The 21,190-nt window shown below is 42.7% G+C and overlaps 1 protein-coding gene across 2 annotated transcripts in view; it reads left to right on the forward strand.

Annotated features, from left to right (window-relative positions):
* Positions 1–21,190, forward strand: part of LOC306825348 (solute carrier family 66 member 2) — a 55,567-nt gene that overhangs the window by 24,672 nt on the left and 9,705 nt on the right. For both annotated transcript variants that reach the window (XM_079346045.1, XM_079346046.1), the window contains exon 4: positions 11,471–11,687. In XM_079346045.1, coding sequence (XP_079202171.1) covers positions 11,471–11,687 — 217 coding nt within the window. The remainder of the gene's footprint in view (positions 1–11,470; positions 11,688–21,190) is intronic.

Below are 21,190 nucleotides of genomic sequence, written 5' to 3' on the forward strand. Positions count from 1 at the left end.
GCTGAGTGCTGAGAGCACCTTGATGATATCAGTTTGTGCAGAGAGTGAGGATATGATATGAAGGCTCACAGCGTCAGACACGCTTTGCTTCGTCCACCTTGTCTGCACAGTCTTTATTTATATGAGGAAGGTCTCCTGCTCAGACGTGCATGTCTGTTGAATCATCACAGGAGTGCATGTGTGAAAAGCTTGTATGTTTGAAATAAAATACTTTCCTTTCATAAAAAATGAAAAGTGTACTTCCTACAAGAATGTTGAGCTGAGCACAAACAGGAGGCTACAAATGTCACCACAGCCACTTGTATATGTCTTCTAACACACAGAGCGACTCGTCAGAGCTGAGTCATTCTACATGCAGACTGTCACTGCTGAGTCAGCACGAGCTCCTTGCTCTCCAGCTGTCAGTGTTGATCTTCATCTCTGTTTCAGAGTCTCTCGCTCCCTCAGCTCCTTACTGGGATATCTCTGCTTGGCCTGATGGGAAATACCTGAAGTGTGCACCTATACATCTTCCTGATTGGTCCAAGGCTAAAATCCTTTAAGACTTACTCTTCATCACCCTTCGATCACTAATCGCTCACTCACTCCTCACCAGATAAAGCTGTTACTCCGTCACATCTCAGCAGCGTAACGTCGCAGTCAGGCGCTTACATCCCTCGGCTTCCTCGCCCCTTTTAGTGATTGGATTATTTGATCTCGAATGGACTTTGTGTACACAGAAAGTATGAGAGAGAAAGAAGAAGCTTCTTGCCTCCTCCAAGCACTCTCCTCAGCCTCTGGGGTCTTTGAAGTGCGGCTCTGGCCCCGACACACAGCAGACAGGAGGATGCTGCTTGGAAAAGGCCAGGTCACCTGCCTGCTCCTGATGTGACATAACAGCAGCCACTGAGGACAGGTGTGTGTGTGTGTGTGTGTGTGTGTGTGTGTGTGTGTGTGTGTGTTCCTAGTCTTAGAGGTTGAAAAAAGGAGTAAAGCTGGTGGAGTAAAGAAGTAAGCTTCTCAGGGACAGGAAGCCGGAGATGATGCAGGATGTGAGAGGAAGACAAATAAGTCCATGAATGATGCATAGCTTTCTGTCTTCATTATACCCTTCTGGGCAATTTGATTACGCAGGTAAACATAGGAGGCCGTATAAGTGAGGGCTGAAATGGAACAGAGAAGAGGAGGGAGTGGAGAGGAAGTGTGTGTGGTGCTTTATGGATTAAAATGGATTTCCATTTTGCAAAAAAGCACAAGAGCAAAGTTTTTTAGAGTTCTATAGGTGTGTGTGTGTGTGTGTGTGTGTGTGTGTGTGTGTGTGTATTGCAGATAAACAGCAGAGGGGGAAAGGAAGCTGAATTAAAAATGAAGAGATGGAATTGTGAGAAGCTCAGCAGGGGACGTTACTGAGGAATCGACACTCCTTTTGAAATACTATTCTTATAGTTGCTGCTGTCAGCATGTTTATGGTTTACCAGCGAGGGGAATAATAAGGCTTTTATGCTGCTGATAATAAGCCTCCCCTGACTCTACAGTCTGCCAGCCGCCAGTGGATGCAGACACTCAGGCTTGATGTTGTGTCTTGTTGTTGATGTCGTCGAGTAAAAGGTGTGTCAGGTGCATTGAGCTGTGTGCACCGATGTGAGCCGGGCTGATAAGTGTCAGGCTCTTTGTTTGAAGCTTCTCGCTGTGGTCTGCGTTTTAGTTTGTGCGAACAGACGTAAGTCGTGCCCTGAGAGCCGATATCTGACATGCAGTGTGTGTGTGTGTGTGTGTGTGTGTGCGTGTGTGTGTGTGTGTGTGTGTGTGTGTGTGGTGCCTCCACTCTCACCTCACACGTCTGTCGTCGGCAGCGGGAGATGAGCTCTTTTGTGGCTCTCGATGATAAAGTCATTAATAACGTTCGCTGTTTGCCACAAACACGCCACACTGCACACGCTGCAAGATGTCTCACTCTCACTGTCCCAGGATGCAACAGGAGACGCAGCCCACTGGAGCAGAGTGGGACACGTCCCAGTCCTGTGTCAGCTCGGTGTGTGTGCTGGCTGAATACTGAGTGTGGCTGTAAGTAGTACAGTACGATCAGCTGGTCGCTCCAACATTACAGTAAAGAAAGCTTTAAATAGAAGTCAATAAAAAGCCATAAATGTGTTTCAGTATGAAGTGGGTGAGGGTTCAACACGTCGAGACACTGTAAAGTAGGTCTTGATCTTACTAAACAACAGTGATGGCTTCACTGACTGCAGTGTTGGCCGTTCAGAATCAGATCCTGAAGCTCCTCAAACTCTACTTCTGACTCCTTCTGTATCATCGCTCGGCCACGTTCACAGACTCTGAACTTTGCAGCATCATGTTAAAAAAGGAAGTCTCAACTGGACGACTCTCATGCTAACCGCTAACTTTATCTGACTGCCGCTCCCAGAGGTTCGATCCCACTTTCCCATCCTTGGTTTCCTGACCCCCAGAGAGGGTCACAGGAAAAATCGTATTATTGATCAAAGTAAAACATATTGGAGCGTTCTACACGACGTCATCCTGTTCATCATGTGCTGCTGTGGGTCGTATCGCACAAACAAACATACAGTACCTGTGTGTGTCTCTCATCCATGCCTCATGCGTCCAGCATTCATTTCCAGTGTTATAAATACAAGCTCACCTGGCTGTTCATGTCATACCTAAGAACATAAATCCTCCCTTTGTGCTCATATCTTCATCAATCAGGTACTTTTTGCCCTGACCACAGTAATTCACCTGAAGTGGCCTAAATGTGCTCTAAAATGTACATTTACGTGTGATTCACATGGTATCTATTTTATCAGAAAGCTGTCTGTGTTTTGGATGTGTGGGGTCGAAGTGAGTTTACACGGTGAAAAATGTTGGTGACCATGGACTGAGCGAGATCGAGGGAGTGTTTCTTTTGTGAAGTGGTTTTAAAGATTTTCATCCACTTTTTAATAAATCTTTTTCAAAATGTCAGGTTAGTGCTTCTGTTCAGAGCTAAAACATGATATTTAAACATTGAGTAGTGAGAATAAAAAGACTTTTAAAGACTGCAGGACAAATACTTAATTTTCATTTGATTGTTTTTAACCTCACTGATTTATTTCAGTTATAGTTAATCCACTAACGGTTTAAATATTTCAGCTTCAGTGAATACTGTTTTAATCCGAACTCCAGTCCTGACCAACAGAATAAATATATTTAATTGACATTTTGGGCAACAGTGTTATTAAAGTCATTTCTCTTTGTTTATGCTCTCACTCTACCTCTTCAGGGATTTGCTGCTTTTCTGATTGGAAATTATTTTATAACAGAATCACCTTGGCCTGTTTGTGTTCATCCATGCCTTTAATGAATAGCCGGCAGTGGACACAGGTGGGTGATTCTCATGAATTCTTGATTTCATAAAGTTACAACATGACATTTTTAAAAGGCAAGAATAAACATGTTTGTTTTTTAGGCATTATAAACAAGGTCTTAAGTGTTCGTGGGCATTCATTTTAAAATATTTACTGACAGTTTACCAACTTTTAGAACAAGTCCATAAAAATCTCATTACCGCAATGGTCTCAAAACATCAAAATCATAGAAAGAAAAAAATGAATCTCAATAACGTGGTGGGTGCCAGCAGCTGCAGAGACAGATTTAGAAGTTGAGGACGCACTGTCGTCTTTTAATTCGCAGGTGTGGAAGCGTTTTATTGTCTCCTAAGTGATTTCTGGCTCATCAAACAGAACTTAAAACTTGTCTTCGTCACACAGAGTCAGAGCTTCCCTGCTTTAGTTTGAACAAAGGAGCGTGAAAAACTAACATGGAGAGTTACGGTTGCGGTTTGTGCAAGTTCATCTTGGTCTTAAACAGCTATTTCTTAAACTTGCTCTTTGGCCCCTACGTTTGCATCCCAGAGCTCAAACTCGACTCTCTCAGGTCGTCATGGAAACATCACACAGTTGCTTTAACACACCCTGACCAATCACATCAGAGGGAAAATGGTTTGTTTGTTTGTTTTTAAAAACCAACAAAGAGTTTGGAGTCTTTTCGAGAACAGAATCCTCGATTGAGACGTCAAAGGAACACTGAGGTCACAAAACGCTCAGAGTTCACTCCCAGCTTCATAACCACTCTGTGCAGCCTCTCGATCAGTCGCTATTTTCACAGCAAGTCAGAACTTTTACAAACCTTTAAAAAACGTTCACTTACTGGCTTTTCTACGAGCACAGTCAGTAGTTTCGACCTCTGTACGAAGTTTAACTGCAGCGATGGATAAACGCTTTCACAAGCAAGCTGAAAATCCAAGGAGGAGCAGAAATCTGCAGGATACCTGCAGCAGCACGCAAGACTTCCAATACCAGTTTGACTCAGAATCCGAGGAGGACAAAATGTCCCGGCTGATGGCAGAAAATACTCATTTAAAAGCACAACTCAAAGATGCCGAGTACCAGCATAAAAAAATGTATTATAAACATGCAGCTGCAGACAAGAAAGTTACAGAGCTCAAGACCAAGCTGAACAAGACTCGCTCCGATCTACTCCAAGCTGAGAATAAAGCTGCAGCTTTGGAGAGCCAACTTGAGACGGCCAAACAGAAAAAGGAGCAGCCAAGCGCCAACGCCACTGCTGAGGTTTCTGCAGCCAATCAGTGCACCCAGACTGAGAACAAAGACACCTCAGAGCTGATCCTGCAGCTGCAGACAGCTCATGAAGCTCTGGACAAATGCATCCTCAAACGTCAGTCCAGTGAAGACTTGCAGGAAGAGGATGAGCGAGAGCACCAGCAGAAGGTCGGTGCTGTGAAGACGGGCATCCTGAGCCTCAGTGAGAAGCTGCAGCAGCAACAGGCTGCTCTCATGAAGAAGGCCACACAAATGGATCCCTGCACCAGCCAGTCTGCTCAGGATGAAGAGGTGGAGAAGATTAACTTCCACCTGCAGAAGCTCCAAACTCATCTCCTGAACCAGGCCCTGAGTCTGAATACAGTCTGCAAGGAGAAGAAAGCTTCCAACAAATTCAAGTGGGTCAGAAGCCACCGAGAGCAGGAGCAGCAGACTGACGAGCTGCACGAGACAGCAGCGAGTCAGACAGCTGCCGATGTGGAGAAAGACCTGCAAAGGCTCAAAGAAGAGTCTCAGGCGGAGCTGGAAAGGTCCCGCTCCTCCTTCACGGCCGATCTGGAGAGCCTCAAACTGGTCAACGTTGAGCTCGCTGCGGCCCAAAAAAATGCCCAAGAGGAGCTGCAGCAGCGGCAGAAGGAGTGGCAGGAGGAGAGGAGCTCCCTCTTAGACGCCATTCAGCTCCTCCACAAAAGCATGAAGGAGAAGTGGACGGAGAGGCAGAGCTGCGTGGCTTACAGGATGGAAGAGCTGGAGAGCAAGATGGAGGAGATGTTGGAGAAAAAAGCAAAGAAGAAGAAGAGAGGCTGGCTGAGACGAATGTTCACCTGCTCCAGCTCCAACTAACAGCGCTGGTCTCCTGCTGGCTGCACTGAAACATGTGCATGTGAAGAAATCAATAAAAAAACAACTAAAATAATGAATGCATTCATGTTTCATGTCTGTAGAGAATTGTAGGCGACATTTACAGTCAATGTTTAAGTGTGATGAAGGCTCTCATCCTGCAGCACTGTCACTGCTTCACATGTTTACAGTTATTCCAAATCAGTAGGAAATATTTCTGATGGTCAAACTCGTAGAGCGCTCACTTTGAGCTGGAAATCAAATGTTGGATGAGCTAAAAAGTCAGGATGTAAAGATGAATCCTGACTAAACCATTCAAAGGTGTCGAGGTTCACATCCATGATCTGAAAAATGAATCTCAATAACGTGGTGAGCGCCAGCAGCTGCAGAGACAGATTTAGAGATTGAGGACGCACGGTTGTCTTTTAAATCGCAGGTGTGGATGCGTTTTATTGTCTCCTAAGTGATTTCTGGCTCATCAAACAGAACTTAAAACTTGTCTTCGTCACACAGAGTCAGAGCTTCCCTGCTTTAGTTTGAACAAAGGAGCGTGAAAAACTAACATGGAGAGTTACGGTTGCGGTTTGTGCAAGTTCATCTTGGTCTTAAACGGCTATTTCTTAAACTTGCTCTTTGGCCCCTACGTTTGCATCCCAGAGCTCAAACTCGACTCTCTCAGGTCGTCATGGAAACATCACACAGTTGCTTTAACACACCCTGACCAATCACATCAGAGGGAAAATGGTTTGTTTGTTTGTTTTTAAAAACCAACAAAGAGTTTGGAGTCTTTTCGAGAACAGAATCCTCGATTGAGACGTCAAAGGAACGCTGAGGTCACAAAACGCTCAGAGTTCACTCCCAGCTTCATAACCACTTTGAGCAGCCTCTCGATCAGTCGCTATTTTCACAGCAAGTCAGAACTTTTACAAACCTTTAAAAAACTTTCACTTACTGGCTTTTCTACGAGCACAGTCAGTAGTTTCGACCTCTGTACGAAGTTTAACTGCAGCGATGGATAAACGCTTTCACAAGCAAGCTGAAAATCCAAGGAGGAGCAGAAATCTGGAGGATACCTGCAGCAGCACGCAAGACTTCCAATACCAGTTTGACTCAGAATCCGAGGAGGACAAAATGTCCCGGCTGATGGCAGAAAATACTCATTTAAAAGCACAACTCAAAGATGCCGAGTACCAGCATAAAAAAATGTATTATAAACATGCAGCTGCAGACAAGAAAGTTACAGAGCTCAAGACCAAGCTGAACAAGGCTCGCTCCGATCTACTCCAAGCAGAGAATAAAGCTGCAGCTTTGGAGAGCCAACTTGAGACGGCCAAACAGAAAAAGGAGCAGCCAAGCGCCAACGCCACTGCTGAGGTTTCTGCAGCCAATCAATGCACCCGGACTGAGAACAAAGACACCTCAGAGCTGATCCTGCAGCTGCAGACAGCTCATGAAGCTCTGGACAAATGCATCCTCAAACGTCAGTCCAGTGAAGACTTGCAGGAAGAGGATGAGCGAGAGCACCAGCAGAAGGTCGGTGCTGTGAAGACGGGCATCCTGAGCCTCAGTGAGAAGCTGCAGCAGCAACAGGCTGCTCTCATGAAGAAGGCCACACAAATGGATCCCTGCACCAGCCAGTCTGCTCAGGATGAAGAGGTGGAGAAGATTAACTTCCACCTGCAGAAGCTCCAAACTCATCTCCTGAACCAGGCCCTGAGTCTGAATACAGTCTGCAAGGAGAAGAAAGCTTCCAACAAATTCAAGTGGGTCAGAAGCCACCGAGAGCAGGAGCAGCAGACTGACGAGCTGCACGAGACAGCAGCGAGTCAGACAGCTGCCGATGTGGAGAAAGACCTGCAAAGGCTCAAAGAAGAGTCTCAGGCGGAGCTGGAAAGGTCCCGCTCCTCCTTCACGGCCGATCTGGAGAGCCTCAAACTGGTCAACGTTGAGCTCGCTGCGGCCCAAAAAAATGCCCAAGAGGAGCTGCAGCAGCGGCAGAAGGAGTGGCAGGAGGAGAGGAGCTCCCTCTTAGACGCCATTCAGCTCCTCCACAAAAGCCTGAAGGAGAAGGAGGAGAAGTGGACGGAGAGGCAGAGCTGCGTGGCTTACAGGATGGAAGAGCTGGAGAGCAAGATGGAGGAGATGTTGGAGAAAAAAGCAAAGAAGAAGAAGAGAGGCTGGCTGAGACGAATGTTCACCTGCTCCAGCTCCAACTAACAGCGCTGGTCTCCTGCTGGCTGCACTGAAACATGTGCATGTGAAGAAATCAATAAAAAAACAACTAAAATAATGAATGCATTCATGTTTCATGTCTGTAGAGAATTGTAGGCGACATTTACAGTCAATGTTTAAGTGTGATGAAGGCTCTCATCCTGCAGCACTGTCACTGCTTCACATGTTTACAGTTATTCCAAATCAGTATGAAATATTTCTGATGGTCAAACTCGTAGAGCGCTCACTTTGAGGTGGAAATCAAATGTTGGATGAGCTAAAAAGTCAGGATGTAAAGATGAATCCTGACTAAACCATTCAAAGGTGTCGAGGTTCACATCCATGATCTGAAAAATGAATCTCAATAACGTGGTGAGCGCCAGCAGCTGCAGAGACAGATTTAGAAGTTGAGGACGCACCGTTGTCTTTCAAATCGCAGGTGTGGATGCGTTTTGGCTTCAAGACAGAAAATGAAAGAGGTGAGAAGATAACAGACCAGACAAAAACTGTGTGCAAATGTTACAAGAAGACACAAACAAGATAACCGTCACCTTCCCTTGTTGAGATATTACAAATATTAAAAGACCAAACCACACTGACGAGCAGGTTAGCAGCTGCTAAAGGAATCTGTTTCACTCATCATTTATCCTTTGTCTCATTTTGTCAAATAAATCGTCAAGAAAAAACTTTAAAAAGGGGCATTTGTGTAATGGAGTTGTGGTTATAGCAATATCTCAGGGAGCAGGACTGTGGGGGAGGGGCGTGATGTGATATATATTTAAATTAACACTTTTATGTGATTTCGACTGATTTCTCTCATTACCGCAAAACCTTCAATCTGCAACCTAATATATTTGTTACTTTAATTAAACCTAGAGGTTTTTCAAAATGATTTGACAAACCTGAAAGGCACTAAGTATATATTATGCACACACATTTTAAAGCTCCTACTAGATTTCTATTCATTAAATTGACATTAAATAAACACCTGTTGCAGTAATGATACATGGGTTTCAGAAACGATGTTGAAAATTTCGGTGATGATAATGATGTATATTATTTATATAGTAAATACTAAGACTGATGTATGGTTAAAAATATTGTATTGTTTAACAGATTGCATACAGGTATATAATCTATTACATTACATAAATACGTTACACACAAAAAACAGCATTAGAAGACATACTAAAATAAATGTTTTTTATGTCACTGAAAAATGTCCATTGAACCTAAAGATTCTAAACAACATATTACTGACTAAAACTCATTTCTTTACTTCTTGTTCCATGCTATATACAACTTTTCATCCGTTTTACATGTGATTTTTTGCATACTTGGCCCAGACCAAAGGCAACAAACATAAGTGGTGAGCTGAGGAGGTGGCAGGTTGTGGCTCTGGGATGACAGCTTTAATGTCCTCAAAGTAAAACCAGACCGTTTCCCCCTCAAATCTGATCGATGGAATGAAAAATGTGTTCGCTCCAGCACAGCTCATTGTGTAAATAGTTAGGCAGATAACAATAACAGTTGTGCACTTTGTGATAAAAGCATGACATTTGGTAACAGTTAACAGTTAACAGTTAGGACAGTTAGGATAGGTGGCCATTTTGAAAAATGGCTGCCATGGCCGCCATATTGAAAATTAAAGATGGCTCATTATCCAATTATTTTCAGAAAGCCTTTGGCTATAAGTGTACCAAATGTCATGCTTTTATCACAGTGCATGGTTCCCTCATATTTTTTAGCAAAGCCACACCACGACAACCTCATATTGATCGTCAACAACCTGGAAAGACAGTAAAACAAAAAGTACTTTGGAATAGGATAATGAAGTAAATGAAACATCGTCTTTCCGTTTTAAAACTAGATATGTCCATCTATTAATTAGGCGCAGAACTTTTTAATAGTCATATGAATGAAAAATCGCAAAAAGAATTCAGAATTTCAGCAGAAAATGCAATAAAATACAAAAACAATTAATTCTTATGTTGAAATTAATCTGTGTGCAAGGTAGAGAAGATTGTTGTCTTCATTATAATATTTAGTTATATAACTAAATGTCACAATTTGCATTTAGAATCACTATGGACATGGTATTGTTATGGTGTCATGAGAATGACCCAGGTCAGGAAATGTGGAGAAAAACATGAAGTGAAGGTCGACGGCAGGAATCATAGAAAGCTGTCGCTGTTAAGCTAAATGAGAATAACCCTCGCACCGTTTGATAACATTCACGAGACTAAAAAGTATAATAAACTGACAGGTTTCCCCTCTGAAAAGAAATCAAGGACACACGAGCAGAAGTAGAGTAAACACATAATGCATCTATGAGTGTCAGGAAGTCAGGAGCTTGGCAGCATGCAGTGACACGCCCGAGTCCCCCCACTAACTAATGTGCTCTTATTTAGCCATCAATCCCCTTTAGCTTATGTCAGCTGGTTTTTCACAACTCCACGGTCATACATAAGCAATGAGAGATCATCAATCATCCCACATTATGGTCCATTGAGGAGGGAGCTGACGGTGAGCAGAATGTAGATGTACAGAGTCGAATGTTTCCTCTCAGAAGCTTCCAGAAGCACACATGAAGCAGCATTCAAGACGTCGGCTCTCATTCACACATCACTTTTCTTGAATGTAACACAAACATGAACACAGATGCTCAGCCTGCAGAATTGTTCTCCTAGATTGGAGGCTTGTGCATACTTTTCTTAATGAGCGTGGCTCCTGAGACTGCAGGGCCGAACACAGGATTAAAGAAGGAGCGAGTCAAGCCCACTTCATATACTTTAGTGGTTGTTATGGAAACACAAATGAAGCAATCAAGGTGCAAGGACAAAACTTTGGTGGTCTTTCACAAACCTTCTCCACACTGATGATTACAACCTTCAATAATGGTCATGTCAAACTAACAGACTTTGTTTACAGTTAGTTGTTTCCTGCTCTCAGCTCATGATAAACACAACGCTACACAGAGGCACTGTTTACTCTGCCGGGCAGATCGGGGTGCATTCAACCATACGTGCGTACGTGTTTTGTGCATTATAGACTCATGTGCACAGGCCCTCAGCTTCTGTTTAAGAAGAGAGAGCCGACGTTTTGATTCTTTACTGACGAAATGAAGTTAGAATCAGTTCTTACCCTTGAATGCACTCTTCCTTTAAACTCAGCTCTTTTCTGTTGACCACTTCTTATATTTATGTAACCTTTCTCTGAAACCTAACAGCTCTAGGCAGCTTTGGTCTTAGTATTTACCCGTGAGTCGTAAAAGCCACACGTGATAAATGGAGTTGAGTCGGTGGAGAGCTAGCTTCATAGCAAAGGTAATAAACTTTCTAAATGTAGAGCCCAGCTACGCCAAGGGCCAGGTTATCCCAAAGTAATAGAAATGTAAAAGCTCTCGAGTATCTCATTTATCTTTGTTCCAGCCACTTATGCGTGTGTGCAGTATTGATTTAGGAGTGCTGTCTTTGCAGAATTTCTATGCATCCTTTAATGAAGCGTTCTCATTCCTGCTCTCTCCTCCTCCGGCTGCCTTTTCCCGTTATATTAGCCTCGCTACTTTCAATCTTTTCCTGTCACTGTGGCTCCTCTGTTTCCATCTTCACATCGTGTATGCACCATCTCTCCTTTCATCACACACACACACACACACACACACACACACACACGTGCACACTCAGCGTCTTTAAATCATATCTTCAGGCTCAATCTCATTCATTCCTTGTGAATTCTACCTGACTCGTCATTTTCTTCACGTTGTAAGCTGTACTGAGACAGGCATTGACTATGATAGTTCAATTGTTTCTCCATCTCTTCTCCAGACTTGGACTTTCGCTATTTCTGGAAGTGGAGCGTGTTCGAGGACTACCTGCTCTTCTGCTTCGGCTTCAGCGCGTTGTGCACGCTCGTCACCCTGCTGCTCCTGGACTCGGCCGTGTTCGTGGAGATGCTGGGCTCCGTTGCTGTCATGTTTGAGGCCATGCTGGGCCTCCCGCAGCTGCTGCAAAACTTTCACAACCACTCCACCAAAGGCATGAGGTACAGTACACTTCGAGGTCAAAAGGACTCCTGCAGAAAGCTTACAAGGCACACAGCAGGACTCAGTTTGAACTAATGAGTCTATCCTTAATGAGCAGAGAGTCGAAGTTATTCAAATGTGCACAAACAAAATATGCTAATAAGATCATTTATAATCATTAGAGGCCACGTGAAAAAAAAATCTGCGAGTCAGGCTTTGGAGTATCTCATGATCTGAGCATAAACAATGATCCAGGAGTTATCTATCACCTTCACTAACAAGGATAAATGACACATTGATTTTACTTAGAAAATAGGATTCATTGTGTACACTCTGTCCTCTCACATTTGTCTACAAGGTGAACAAGCCAATGGGAGCACAATAGAAATGAGACAAGAATGAAACTTAAAATGAGTTTGAAATCAAAACATCGCCTCATTGAAGCTTTCATGATGGGCAACATTCAATTTAGCTTGGACCCATGTTTCAGTCAAAGCCTGAAACAGAGGGGCCTATTGGGTGAAAGATAGATGCAAAGAAAATGCTGAGCTTGCATCCATCTAGAGGTCCTTTCATGTTGGGGTTGAAAGGTTGGCTGTGCAGCGGCCTGTGTGTAAACTTTGAGGTAGTCGAGGACTGAGAGATCAATTACTCCCCTAATGACTCAGAACCTCAAACTAATTATCATCATTATTTCCTCATTATGTCTCATGTCTGTCATCAGAGCAGTCACTGTGACTGGTGTGTGTGTGTGTGTGTGTGTGTGTGTGTGTGTGTGTGTGTGTGTGTGTGTGTGCGTGTGTGCATGCTTTGCTGGTCACTCACTGAAGAAAGAGCTACATATTTATATTTGTGGCTGCAGCTCACTGGTGTCAGTTTTCTGCAGATGATCACACAGACGTTAAAAGGAATTTTTGGATGCTGTGTAAAGACGGAGTATGTGTGGAAACAATGAGACTACAGCCTGACCCATTGGCACATTTTCAGGGTTAATGTCGATATCGATATTAGAGAGCGAAAGAGAAATCTGATACCCATGTATAGGCCGATATCTTTCTTTGAAAGTATACATATAGGATACAGTATAGTGTTATAAATAAAAACTTTATGGATTGAGGAAAAAAAGATGTCTTCTCATGAGAGAATGTCCTCTGACTGTGACTAACTGTATATATTCTAACAAACACTGTATGTAAGTCTTCTTCCTCCTCCGTGTCTTCTCTTCGTTAGCTGTCACACAGCTTTCCAACCCAGAAACACGCAAAGCAGTTCAGTCAAGCCTGCACACATTTAGCCTCATGCCACACAAGCATCCACACATATAAAAAATAAACCCTGAACTTCATTTTAGAAGTCTTAAAATAATGTGGCTGTGAACTTAAAGCTTCTGCAGCTCCCCTGGAATATTGTTTGAATATAAAGAGGATTTTTCTCTCCTTAATACGCCCCATTTCACAGACAGGGTCCTCAGGGTGTACATCTGGGCACGCACGTCACACGAGAACTCATTCAACTCTTACTTCATATCTTGCCAAAGATTAAAGACGCTATAAACTGCATTAGGTCTCTGAGATGAGCGAGTAAACTCCATCAATGACATCACTTAGGGCGCACTGATACGAACAAAGTGCTTCAACCCTATTGTCGTCGTATTTGCATCAATCAGCTTCCGCTCCAAATGCAGCCAAAATAGTCTGTATTCCTCCACAGCTGGTTGATGCACTTTCAATACATACCGAGGAACCTTTAGCAAGCATTAGTTTGTCACAGGACCAGTCGGAGACAGAACAACATCCGTTTGATGTGCTATTATTATGTAATATCTATTTATGTGCTGTTTTCAAATAAACGTTATCAACTTAATTTAGCATCTATTTGAAAGCAGAAACACATGAAAAAAAAGTTTTAATACTTGGAAACAAATTCAGGCGTCAAGTGACCCCCCTCCCCATTCCCCCGCTGGCCTGCACTCACACTATAACATCGAAATACAACACATGCATGGCTTTACATAATAATGAAGTGTGCTTATAGTTCACACAGGTGGACTGGAAAATAGAAATATACTAAAAATGAAGGGATGTGCCGACAGCTACTTTCCTGACATCCTGGGTTTATTTGGAGTCATTTCAGTCAGACACAGCCGTAACCATCTGTCTGTTTCTAGATAAAGACGGCTTTCCAGTTTGTGTGCCCGCATGCTTGAGCTCTCGCATGAACTGCACCGCGCCGAAGAACAAGCGTGCCATGGCCAAGGAAGTGTAGCATATGCACGAATGAGAGCCGTGGCACTGATGAAACAAAGTGGACTTTCAGGGTGAAGCGAGCCCAGCACAGTACAGATTGAAGAGTGTGAGTGCGCCTTGTTTAAACAAAAAGAGCCACAAAAACACTTTGTGAAAAAACATTCTAATGATTCGTTGCTGAGTTGTTTCTCTATACATGTTTTTCTAACCTCATCATCGACTGCACTGGCCTCATTACACAAATGACCCTGTTTATTGAAACAGCCAATTCAGCACTTCTGTCCCCGTGTGTGTAACATGTTTCTCATCTTTTGACCCTCGTTATGTACACTTAAGGACCCTCTCATTTGTTCAGTTAACCTATAGTGCCCTTTCCTAAAGATCTGATGATGCACCACAGTCTGCCCTTCGTCCCATTAAAAAGTTACTCATTAAATCAGATTCCCTGAAGGCCCCTTACTGAACTGAGATGGTAAGACTATAGATCCATATTATCAGAGAGAGAGAGAGAGAGAGAGAGAGAGGCATCAACACATTTAGGACCTGATTTACTAAATGTGTGTGTGTCTTAAAACGTGTACAACTTGATTCCACCAGCACAAAATGTGCTATCTGATGTACTAACAACGTGCAGTATGGATTTCGTCTTTCATATGAGTAAAACAACGCGTATTGTCCCTTTAGTACGTTTGCCTTAATGAATATGGACTATGGGGCGTGCAAAATACTGGAAGGAGAAAATGAAAAGTTAGTACACGCAATGTGATTTATCAAGCCTGACAAAAACAGTGGTGATTGTGACGGTGTCTAAATTCTATCTATCTGTCTGTCTGTCTGTCTGTCTGTCTGTCTGTCTGTCTGTCTGTCTGTCTGTCTGTCTGTCTGTCTGTCTGTCTGTCTGTCTGTCTGTCTGTCTGTCTGTCTGTCTGTCTGTCCGTCCGTCCGTCCGTCCGTCAATCATTGTCTCTGGGTGAATTCTCCGGAGAATATCCTGCTGTGTTCTCACATTGGCTCTCTTGGACTTGCTGTGGAAGTCTGGCAGGAGTGAAACATGTGTCTGTTTGACGCACGCAGCTCCTGTGGCAGTTTGTTTGTGAAAGCTTTATCAGTGAAGCTTCACTGAATATCGACGTTTTGAGAATAATAATAATAATAATAATAATAATAAGGCTCATTATCAGTCATCTTGTTTCAGGCTTTTTGGGTTAAAGAAGGAGAGAAGTGCAGCATCTGTTAGTGTGGCTCTTCAGGTCCCATCCTTCCATTGTTCTCTCACTGGTTCCCGCAGCAGCATTAAACAGAGCGGAGCTTCTTTGCTGTGGAAGCAGCATTAATAACATTGTAAATTCTCTGTGTTGCACACCTCCTGCTTATTTCCACACTGTCCATTTTAGTAGATGGTTGTTTTATTTCAAAACATAAAGTTTGTGGAGAATGTGAGGCTGTTACTTCAAAGAAAACGGCTTTTGTAGCTATGCATTAAACACACACTTCATGCAGATACTAGATCAAGTACGTAAGTCTCCAGTGGAAGCTTCAGTTGAATGGTACGTTTTGAAATAAATAACTGTGTGTTTTTTGTACGGGAGAGATTTGTCAGCGCTCTCTGCTCGGCTGCCCGGGGAGCCTGCCGGTTTCTCTCTTCTCTCTCATTAAACTTTATCTATTTGGCCTCCTCTCCAGTTTTCCTCTCACAGCGCTGCAGATAAAGCAGCCAACCTTCACAATGTCACTGAGCGACAGAGGAGGGGACTGCTGGAAGTCTGTTTGTTGTCTACTGAGAGGAGAATAATTCACACTTCCTCTTTGGAAAACAAAACTCTGTTTATTTCTTTTCTTTGTCTTACTCTTCTTCTTTGTCACTCCCAGTTAAATAGTTTTTGTCCCTTATTGTGAGTTTAATGAAGTCCAGAAAAAAAAGAGAATAAACCAGCAGTCTGTGTTTGCTGTGAGTTAGAGTCCTATATCTTCTCTATTTGTTTCACTCACAGCGGGCAGCTTGCAGCTTGTTTCCTGCTCTCAGTTCTGGTGTAACACCCTTCAAGCGTTAATGGTGTTCCTATCACCCTGACCCTTCACAACCAGCCTAATGGGGGTTTCACATTCTCTTGAGTCAGCCATTACATGGATGCCATTTGGACGAGCCTGTACCTTTCCAGTCAGTCCCTGCAGGATGTCATGCAGGCACCGAGATGACCTGGAGTTGTGTGTCTCTTAAGAGAGCACAGCTGAGAGGTGAGTGTGAGAACGGTGAAAAACACATCCCAGCATCTGAACTTTAAAGAGCATGGCTGTCCTCTCCAGACTGTGATTCAGCTTCACAAAAAATCTAACCTCTGAGCTCACACAGGCAACAAAATCTGAAATGTAGAATACTGAATAGTATGACGAAATCATGACACCGCTTCTTTTGTTTACATGTTCCCACAAACACAACAGGTCCGTCACCGTGGCAAGATGGGGACTGGTGTTTCAGATGCACACACTGACACCTGATTTAGACTCACTCTAAAAGACGTGATCATGATGATCATGATGATGATGATGATATCATTTTGGACTTTGAGAAGTTTGTTTTCACATTTTTAACTTAATAAAAAAACTGTCACAGCTGGAATTGGAAATGACCTGAATTAGTGTTTTTGTTTTTAGTGTTTTTAGTGTGTTAGTTATAACAAGAGATCCTCAACAAGAGAGCTGACTTGGGAAAGGCGATGAACTGCAGGGCGGCTGTGGCTTTGTGCTGGAGTCGGTCCTTTTTCAACCAGAAGTTCTGCTGGTCCACATGTCCAAGTATTCTTTCATTTGGCAAGATAATTCAAATATTAGCGAGTGCATTTGTCTGATTTAAAGTAAAACATATTTGATTACATTTATTATTAGCCACATTTAACTGACGAGTCCAGATTATTAGTCGTCAATAGTTTATAAATATATTCTTGCTAAGATTCCAGCTTTTGCATCCAGAATGGCTCCTGAAGGTCTCTCCATCAAAAGGCTGGAAGAGTGCAATAAAAGCACAATTTGAAAAGCCTCTCACTCTCTCATCATTTAGACTCAGTATACTTAGATCACAGGAATGTTTCTCTTTGAACTCGTCCACCTCCGTCCCTGACATTTGTTCCTCTCACACTGAAGCTCAGAGAGCAGCCCTGCGTCTGAGAGTGTATGAGCAGTGAGTGCATCTACACATTTTGTGCTTACATACAGCAGTACACTGTGTGAGCAAAGTACATATAATGGTGTTGACTACAGTTAACGTGCCATCTAAACCATTATATAAGTCAGTGTGTCGGTGTTGTCGGCCCCGGGGACAAAACAAGACAGGAGCTTGTGATCTCCGATTTTCTCAAAGTTTCACACATCCGATTATTTTCCTCTGAAGAGTTGTGAGGCTCGAATGAATAAAGTTATTTACTGCTGCTGCTGGTTGCAGAAACAAGTGCAATAAAAATGTCATGCATATTAGGAGTGTATTAGGTAACAAATGCATCTCAGCCTAACACTTATTGTTTTAATAAAAAATGATAACACGTCCCTTCAGCTCAAGACAAAACTAAAGCAGTGGTGCAAAAAACCCAAAACACACACTGGCATCATCCACACTCCCTATTTTCTATCCAAACAAACACTCTGCAGCGGTGGAAAGCAGCTTTTCTCTTCTCTGATTATTGCATGAGAAACCTGCTGTTGTGGGAAGAAAACATTCTGACCTCTATATACTGCAGTCTAGGTGTTGTAGAGATAAAATCAAATAACCACACAGTAGCTGAAAAGTCGATTCCCTCAGAGAGTTAAAGTGAAATAATACCTAGAACCCCTGAAGTCAAGGCAGCAAAGTGGATTCTCTTTAGACGCTTTATATTCATTGTTTTGTGGCGAGGATAGCTGTGGACTCGACAGCAGCAAAACAAGTGAAAGGAAAATATAATAGAGAACATCCTTTGTTGTTCTGTTAATATATTTGTTAGTTTGTGTCGTTACTGTCGTCTCCAGCTCCATCTTAAAGTGTTGATTGATGAAGTATTTCCAAACATTGCATCACAGGAATCGTGGAAGTCTTCGAGGAAGAATGTGTGAGTGTGTGCATGTCGCCCTCGAGCACCAGCATCAAAACCAAAACAAACTGCCGTTTGGCCACAGCTCCACCAGACTAACGCCTCCACTCTCCTCCAGCCACACACAACCCCCCTCCACTCCAGTGTGCCAGGAGCTATCAAGTGAAAAGTCCCATCATTAGGCACCATTAGGCCCAAGCAACAGACAAAATTGTCATTGGCTGGAGATGATACTTCCTGTGGTCTACATTGCTGTGTTAGCATTAGCAGGCTAATTAGCAGCTATTAATTTTGTGTTTGTTGTAAGACAACTGATGCCACAAACTGCAGCATTTTATGGCCTAAGCTAATGTGCAGTGCCCGACCTTATATGGACCTTTAAAATAATACAATACATACAATATCATCGTATAATAAAACAGATTAAAACAGGAAGAACTAATTCCTCTTTAAGAACGGTTCCATGAGTTTAAAATGACTCCAGTCTGCTTCCAGTTGGAGCTCTGCAGATGTCGATCTTCTGAACAGATGAGGCTTTTTGTCCAAGTAAACATTTACTCATGATCTCCTTTAGATGCTCCTCGTGTTACAGTCTGATAACCCCAGGCCCCAGGGTACCTGAGGAGTCCGATGATTTAGTTTAAGAGAAGCAAAGTCGACTAAATTATTAGTCAACAGACGTATGAAAGAGTTTTTCAGACTCATGTTTAACATGTGACTGAAAATGAAGAAAGTCTGTGAGCAGTTTTCTTTTACAAAGTCCTCTTTTGAATGTTCTTATTTAGTCTCTTATTTGTATTGAGTCTGTACTGTATAGTTGTACTGTATCCCTATTCTCTTTAAAGTCGATCTGGGAACAGGGCTTACAAATTAGTCACAGCTGTATATTTATATCCAAACTGACTTTGTACTTTAGAAACAAAGCTTTGAAAAAAATGAGTGTTATTTCAGAAAACATGAGATTAAAGATGTGATAAATCAAGTGAAATTGCCAAACAGGCCGACTCTAACTTGTTTACATTGTCCAAAAATATGTCCAAAATATCCTCGGGCAAACTCTGTGTGATACTCCTCCTCCCCCTCACCTCTCCTCTGCCTCATTTGGTGAAGTAGAATCCATCTTTTCCTGGCAGGTTGGGAACTTTTCCTTGTTTGCCTGTGTGCAATCGATCAACATGCATAATTCATAGTTAGTGGGTTAAGAGCAGCTCGGCTTCTCTCTCTGCCGGGCCCTTTGATTTTTTCGACTCTCTGCCAGGCCCCCTCTGGGAAAGCTACAGCCCTGATGCTAAATCACCTCACACACACATACACCATCATGTGTGGGTGCATGTGTGTGTGTGTGTGTGTAAGCAAAAGATGCAGAAAGTGTGGATACACACATCATAGCAATGCACACATGCACGGCTGAGCCTCAAAAAAAGAGAAGAGAAGGAAACACTTTGAAAGCTTTAAATTTGAGTCTCTGGGGCTTAAGTGTGTCTTTTTCCCATAGAGTAGTGTATAAGCATTATCAAGCACTTACAAGGACTGCCTAACCCCCCTCTGGAGACTCTTTAAGTCTCTCATACAAAGTGTGATCCGCTACTTAAAGCCTGGACTGGATTTAATTTGTGATCAGCTGCCTATTTATCTCCACAAAATGGGCAGAAAATGGGTTGTTAGTCCACTGAGATATTTCAGGTCACAGGATGTTCTCAGTTCTACACAAAATGAGACAAATCTATCAGACAAATCTGTCCACGCAAAACCCAGTCAAACAGTTAGTATGAATGTTGAAGCCACACAGCAGCCCTGCCTTAAATGGGAAATTATTTCTCTTCAGTAATTTCAGTGTTGCAGAAGACAACTTCACAATTCTCTTGGCGTTAATGCTCGAGACTGCAGTCACAGAATTTGCATTATTGGACAAATGATGTGCACGATATTATAGTCTGTGTCTGTAAGAAGCTGTCAGACATCTTTTTTCCAGTTGGGTATTCATTCCGAATGTATCATATGCATCCATCCTTCCATCCACGCATGTGTCCACGCTGGAGTCCCTTGGGCGGTGGACGGAGTGAACGGTGGCAGAGATGGCCGGGACGAGGAGATAATGAGGCTACAGATGATGGAAGTCGAAGTGGAGCAGAGAAGGAGGGTTGGTGGTTGAATATTTAGGAGGTAGTGAATGAGGAATGAATACGAAAAGAGAGCGAGACAGTCGTAGGGATAAATGAGCAGAAGTGAAGGCGAGGGAGTGGACAATTTGCAGAGAGGTCCAAGAATACAAAATGAACAGAGAACATGAAGAACACAATCAAGTGCCTGTTCTAATGAAGTAAACCTGTTGCAATAAATCAGCTGGTTTGTCCTTTGTATCTTCTAAGTGTAATACAGCTGGAGCAGAACATGACGCCCAGAGGTAGAGTGAGCTCAGCTCCTGCAGTCCACATGTTGAAATACAGTGACGTGTAAAAGTGCATGAATGGGAAGAGTTGATGCTGATGGGAACTTCTTGACCAATAGAATATGGATGTTTTTATTATTAAAGAATCTGTGAGGATCTTGATTGAAGCAAAAAATGAAGATCTATGGATTTAATAAATGAATCAAAATAGTGGATAATAAACTATCATAAACACTGACACCTTTTGCTTTATTAAGCAAACACTTTTCTGAATGATCTTTTTGGTAAACCTAAAAATCACATCTGGGACAGTAGAGTTGCATCATAGCACTAACAATATTTCCCTCTGTCAATATAACAACTTGTAATACAGTGAAACAAAAATCACATTCTGCATTTAATCTGCTGCAATCAATTAAGGCTTTGACCCGTCCAGATGAACCAGCAAATTAAAAGGCTGTTTAAATGCAAAGGAGAGTGTTTTCAAGCACTTTGATAAGTTATAATGACAGAAGGCTGATCCGTTTCTAGTGAATTTACCCAAAGAAAGAAGGGACTGGAAGATGCACATGAGTTGCTTAACAGCATTCTGAAAAGCAGCGTCTCACTGCTGACTAAACCATACTGTATAAGACATGGACGTCATCTCAGTGCCGTCACCCATTGGACCCATTTGAAGTGGAGTTAGGAAGAACAACAATCTTAGAGGTGACAAACAGCTGTGCCTTAAAGTCAGAACAGCTGTGCCCATGATTATGTAAAATAATGCCTAACTGTTCGGCATCATCAAACAAAACAGAAGAGCTGTGAATGTAAATCTTCAGGCTGCA

Source organism: Symphodus melops, assembly GCF_947650265.1.
Source record: "Symphodus melops genome assembly, chromosome: 6".
Classification (NCBI taxonomy): Eukaryota; Metazoa; Chordata; class Actinopteri; order Labriformes; family Labridae; genus Symphodus; species Symphodus melops.